This window comes from Poecilia latipinna, unplaced genomic scaffold (assembly GCF_001443285.1).
Source record: "Poecilia latipinna isolate Pla-1442-1.1 unplaced genomic scaffold, P_latipinna-1.0 Scaffold776, whole genome shotgun sequence".
Lineage (NCBI taxonomy): Eukaryota > Metazoa > Chordata > Actinopteri > Cyprinodontiformes > Poeciliidae > Poecilia > Poecilia latipinna.
In genome coordinates this window covers 131922-138228 of record NW_015113392.1, presented here as the reverse complement: position 1 = coordinate 138228, position 6307 = coordinate 131922, and the positions used below count along the sequence as shown (strand labels likewise).

Here is a 6307-nt window from a genome sequence, read left to right as displayed (position 1 = left end):
TAAGGGTTTTCTAGCAAATTTTCAACTTTTCAAACTCAATAATTTTCATGTTTTTTCTCTCAAAATTTTCTGAGCGTTTTGGCAGAAATTTGCTCATATTTTATATCTGCAGTTCAGTAGATATAAAATAGTGTCATATTTTATATCTACAAGTTTTAATGATCTTTTTCTCAATTTTTGAATAGTAAAGGGTTCTTTAGTAGTCCATTATCATTATTGAAGTACAAAACAAAAAGCATATTTTAAAAAGTCTACATCAATATGCATACAGTCTTTTCAGTTGCAACGCCTTTAAATTCTGCTTGAGATTTAAATTTAATTTTAAAAAGTTTCAGTTACTTTTTTATTTCTACTTGTCAGCGTTTTTATGTTTTCTTAATATATAAGAAATGCCTCTTTTACTTTGAAATACCTCTAGCTTAAAGGGAAATGCAGCGGTGACAGCTTTAATCCCATGGAGCTTCAAAATAAAACCCGCCTCTTTTCTCGATCTCCCCCTGTCGGCTAGTCGGAGAACAGCAGCACCGATTGTACAGATTAAAACAAAGCGAAACCGGCTGCTGTCGTCTGGTACGTTGTCGCCACCTCGTGGTTAAAACTAAACACTGCAGAGTTTTGAAATATTTTTCTTCTCAAATACAGAAAACATGGATGCGGAGATTTTAGTCAAAGCGAGTCAAAAGTTTCATTTTTCTAAATAAGCTGCCGAGTGAGCTTTGGCGACACCTACCGGATTCTTTTGCGTATAGCATGCTGATCTGTTTCTGTGATATTATACACAGTCTATGGTAATATTTGCAGGTTCTGCGGGTTTGTAAAAGCAACCATAAGGTTTTACATCAGCGCATGACTGGGAGGAGTTTTGGGAACAGTTTTATGCTCACCTGTAAAGTAGGAAGCATGTAACAGCGGTATTTTCTGGTCGTTACATGGGTGTGTCTGTAATATGTTTGCGCAGTAAAAGAAGGAGGTCTTTCCAGGCCAACTGAGCCGAGTCCTTTCCCCACCCTTCTGCCAACCTACCTCATCCGCTCCAAACTTTTTTATTCAAACATTTTAATCTATTTTCTTACACACTCCAGCGTCCCATTAGGAGCTTCCTCTCCAGGTTGCAACGCGGATAATCTTGTAGGAATCAGACGGAGCAATCATTCTGCCTGAAACCAGAAGTGCCCAACCACAGGAGCCGATCTGTGTGAGTTTCCCCATCGCCGTAGCTGTTTGGTTTGTGTGTGTGCAGCTCCGCAGGCCTCGTTTTAAAAAATATTTCAAGTTTAAGCCATGTATCCCGCAATGAGGAAGCTGTTTTTTACGGACTGTCGGTGCGCCGGAGATCCGCCCAAGACATACGAGGAGTTGTTCGCCAAGCTGGACATCAACAAGGATGGGAAAGTGGATGTTTCCGAGCTCAAGGCAGGCCTGGCTGCAATGGGCATCCAAACCGGGAAGGGGGCTGTCCAGGTAAGGCGAGAAACAAAATGTGCAAAAGGTTTTCAAAGGTTTTAGTGCTAAATATTGTACTGACAACAAGATGTTTTGCCTAATTCCCAACAATATGTAAGTAAAGTTCTAAGATAAAAAGAAGGAACTTTTGGTCTTAACACAAAAATATTTATAGACTATGAAGGTGTATTAGGGCCATGGTAGACAAAAAAAAAAAAGTACATTTTCGCCCAAAAAAAAAAAAAACTCAGAAAATTTTAGATTAATCTGAGAAATTTTCGAGAGAAAAAAAACTTGGAAATTTATGAAAATTTTCAACTTTGGAAATTTTCTGAAATATAGGAATTTCCAATTTTCTTTAGTAGAAAATGTCTGAGTTTTTCTGTCAAATTTTTGACTTTTCAGACTCAATTTTCTTGTTTGTATTTTTTTCTAGAAAATTTCTCAGATGTTTGCTAAAATGTACACCTTCTTTCTATTTACAATGGTCCTAATAGGCCATGGTAAGAAACAAAACATTCTTCAAAACGAGTCACGTGATCAATAATCGGACGTTGCCACTGGCGCAAACCACGAAGAAGAAGAAAGGAACAGGAAGTATGTGGAGGATGATGGCGCAGGATATTTTTTAATGATTTATTGTGTTAACAAAGTTTTAATTATGTTTCTTATTTAATCGAAATGCAAAATTGTAAAATTGTTTTTCCAACGTCAGCGAAATATTGACGCACATTAGTAATGGAAACTTTGCAGAGATGATAACAGTTTAGGTAACACATGCAGCCATATGAAGGTATATACACAGTTTTACTCACAAGAATAGGAGAAAACTGATGCTGGACCAGCTTCTTGAATAAAGCTGCAATTGCTTGAAGGCAAGTTGGTGCAATTCTTGGAGATGGGATTTAATCTCATCTCAAAACTCTTCTACTGCTACATAAGTATTACTTATATGCACAAATTTTTAGTTAGAAACATTTCCTGTAAAACTTTGTGTACAAAAAAATCTGATATAAGGGAATAAATATTAACTTTAACTTCTCTAAACTATGATAAGCTGATTACTTCTGCACTTCTGATTGAACATAATGATTTCACTTTCAAAACAATATAAAAGCGATGAATGTGCTTTAGAGTGCACAAAACATTTTCTCAAGTAAGTGGCAATACTTAAACACGTTTCTCTCGTAAAAGTAAAAAGTAAAAATTAAGTAGGAATAAATATTTAAGTCTACTGAAGTAACTGATCAAAATAACCAATCATTTAATATTTAAAAATTACATCATCAGACGAACCAAAATATAAAATTAGATGAAAATTTTGATATTTAAGGACCAAAATTACAATAATTCATATGAGTAACTAAAAATAACAAAACCAGGTAAACGAAAATGTTTGCAAATCATTTTCTTTCAATAAAGAACTTATGAAACTTTAACAAAAACTGCAGGTGTGTGTCTGAGTCCGGTGAATTTTTGGTTAAAACATGTTTGCTTTTCATTCAAGGATCCAAACATTTTACTCCAGTAAAAGTAAAAGGCACAGCGTAGTAAAAATACTACTAAAAGTAATTTTTTTCAGTGCAGCCTCCATTTTGTTGCAGCTGTGAAAGTTGGTATTTATTGAGGTGGAAATGAGCCCTGGAGCAAAGCAGCTTCCCTCAACCCGCTCCGGCGTGTCGGGTCAGAACCCTGCAGATTGGCTCCTCTTTTCAGGTCTTCTGTAACTTATAGTGCGATTAAGCTAAATAAGAATAAACCAATCAGTCTCCCATGTGTCTAAAAGATTATTTATTTTCTATCTATTTGGCCATTTTTATTGTGAATAAAAGAATCGGGAAGATGTTCATCAGTTTCTCATTGGATCAGGCTTGTGGCTTAATTTTCATTGAGTGTAAACAGATGATAGATAAATTCTAATTTGATGGTGTGATCAAGCTTATTTTTTATGATGCTATTCATTCAAAAAGTAATTTAATTCTTTTGTAGGAAAAATAAGGAAATAATAAATTTGATTTAATGTCTAACAACTTTAAAAGCGTAAAGATAAAATCTAAGCATATCAAAATAATGAAAAACAAAATGCTATAATTATTGATCGGCTGTCCTGTCACAAAGCAAGAAAAACTGAGTATAAATTGTCAAGCAGTCAGACAAAACCTTTGTTTTAAAGTAATAAAATAACTCAAGGTTGAATTTTATTCCATGCTGTTAAAGTCCAGCAAGAACATTTTGAATTGACCCGAATAAAGCAGTTAATGTCGACACCCTGGAGGCGTTTGCATCCACTGCAGCCCTACGCTAAGCAGAACCTCCGTCTAAAACAGCAAACTGCAGAGTAGAAATAAGAAACGGGAAGACAAACCAAAGCTTCACTTTAACCTTGTCTGCAGTAAACATGTCTGCTTTGCATCTTTGTACGTTGTAGCTTAAAAAACACACAGAAAGCAAGTTTATCTTAATGATCAGAACTATCTGGAGAAAAACCTGCAGGTCCAGGCGGGATGAAAAGCACAGGAACAAACAGAAAAAGTGTTCAGGAATTCAGGAAATATGAAAAAAGTTAAATCTGCAGTTAAAATCTCACTGTTGGTTGTAAGAGGAAGGATTCGTCTTTACTCAGTCAGAAGTGAATTTTGAAGCATTAACCTGGGAGAGGCCTGCTGTGTGTGACTCAGGGCTGTAAAATAAGAAAAATGCTCTTTGTGATATGATAAGCAGTAGTAAATCTCTACTGGTTGCTTTCATATTCTCCCAACACTTTTGGTTTAATTTATTATATTCTTTGATTCTAACAGGAGCAAAAATGATTTAATTTTCATTCATTATTTAGAAAATAATAGGTGGAATATGTTTAACTTAAGTAAAGCCACATGAAGTTTGCATATTTCTGATCTTAACCTATTAGGGCTAAAACGATTAATCATGATTAATCGATTATTGAAATAATTGTCAATTAAAGTAGTAATTGTCTGTTTATTAACTGGAGTATTTAAAGGCCACTTGCTGAAATAAAAACATACTTGGAGCAGATATTAAGCCAAAACTGTATAGAAAATATTTACATTTTGCATTCAAGATAAAAAAATAAACTTTTATCTGTATATATTCTACCCTAAACTCCCCAGTTTGCAGTTTAAGCTTCATGTGGTTCAAATTGTTTAAAACGTGTCTTATTTAGTACCTTTAGCTATCCACTTGTTAATCTGTTCATTAGAAAAGTCAACAGATCAACACAACACTGTGTGGATAAGTCAAGCAGAAAGCGCTGAACTTTTTACATGATGGTGTTTATTTTCTTATTCCAAAAAGGAATTGAATTTACTTATTTGCATCTGAAGGCTTAAATGACAAATCTGCAGAATGTGCTCATTTTAAAAATATGATTAATCGATTAATCATCAGAATAATTGATTAATCAACAGCTAAAATGCTGTTAGTTTCAGTTCTGCAAAGTACAAAGTTCAGACAGGAACTGAGCTCAGAGGAAGAAGTTTATCTTTACAGTATTCTGCCCCCAAGTGGCAGATTATGGTAACTGCTGCTTGTGTTAGTGATGGTGGATTCGGCATCTTTCTCTTCAGAGCTCAAAGCTCTCCCTTCACCCACCGAGGAGGTCAGAAAACACTGCAAAAACAGCCGGGAAAAACCTGTAAGGAATCGGAACAGCTGATATTCTGTGTGTTTTTATCTTTAGAAAATAATTTCCTCTGCTGACAAAAACAAAGATGATGCGCTGGACTTCAATGAGTTCGCCAAGTACCTGAAGGAGCATGAGAAGAAGCTGCGCCTGACTTTCAAGAGCTTGGACAAAAACAAAGACGGTATGGAGAAATGCCAATCAGTTATCGATTTAAAACTGTTTTTAGAGTTTATCTGCTTGAGCTGTGCTCATTTATTCCAACAGGTAAAGTAGATTACATGGAGATCCAGCAGTCGTTCGCCGATCTGGGTCTGGAGATCACCAAGGAAGACGCAAGGAAGATCCTTCAGAGGTTTTTCTGTTCGCCTCTTGTTGCTGCGGTTGATTAACTGGATGTGATACAGTCTTATGTGGACTTCTAGAAATAGAAAGCTTAAAATGAATGTATAGCACAAAGTGAAAGGTGGAGACCAGTGTGAGGGGCTGATAACCAGGGAGCGGCGGGGGAAGGCAGAGTCACATGATAAAGAGCTACTGAGACGTCTGGGAAGAAAACCGACATAAAAACACTCAGCTGGACACAAACTCAGCACTAAATCAGGTTTAAATGAATTTCCTGCAACATTTATGCTACTCTGGTAGCATAAATACTCTACTTCATTAAACATGTTTAATGAATCACATTAAACATGTTTAATGTGATTCATTAAAGTTTAGAGGAAAACTTAAGTTACATTTGACTTGAAAATGTGTTTTAAAAGGTTTGATTTTTATATAAAATCCTTGATATTCAAACTGCACATTTTTGCAATAAAGTGTAATCTATCGTTTGATTAAAATCTTTAATTTGACAGCCAGATATGTTCATTCACCTAATCAAACACATTTTTTCTCACTGTCTGAAGTTAAATCAGACTAAACTTTTCCTGGTTTTGGTTAGTTTGAATGATCAAAATTATTCACTAAATACCAGAAAACTTGGTGAAAATTTTTTTAAAGATGTATTTTTTACCCCACACAACCTGTTTGGATTGTGTCAATGTAATTAAAATCTATTACATATATTTATTATTTAAGAATAATTGAAAACAAATTACATAGAATTTTTTTTTAATTATTGGATTCCAATTCCAGTTTTTTTTTTTTTTTTTTTTTTTTTTTTTTTTTTTTTTTCCTCCCCCCTCCAATTTTTTTTTTTCTTCCTTTTTTTTTTTTTTTTAA

The 6307-nt window shown here is 34.6% G+C and overlaps 2 protein-coding genes across 3 annotated transcripts in view; one reads left to right on the top strand and one right to left on the bottom strand.

Annotated features, from left to right (window-relative positions):
* Positions 1 to 1153, bottom strand: part of LOC106955913 (protein FAM102B) — a 23786-nt gene extending 22633 nt beyond the window's left edge. Inside the window, exon 1 of one of the 2 annotated variants that reach the window (XM_015046361.1) lies at positions 1074 to 1153. The gene's annotated coding sequence lies outside the window, so the exon portion shown is untranslated. Of the gene's footprint in view, positions 1 to 884; positions 968 to 1073 lie in introns of those variants that run through there. The other variant, XM_015046360.1, reaches the window with a different exon arrangement.
* Positions 1154 to 1259: 106 nt separating this feature from the next.
* slc25a24 (solute carrier family 25 member 24) overlaps positions 1260 to 6307 on the top strand; it is a 27145-nt gene continuing 22097 nt past the window's right edge. Inside the window, exons 1-3 of the mRNA XM_015046355.1 lie at positions 1260 to 1461; positions 5141 to 5267; positions 5351 to 5438. Coding sequence (XP_014901841.1) covers positions 1282 to 1461; positions 5141 to 5267; positions 5351 to 5438 — 395 coding nt within the window. The 5' untranslated portion in view covers positions 1260 to 1281. The remainder of the gene's footprint in view (positions 1462 to 5140; positions 5268 to 5350; positions 5439 to 6307) is intronic.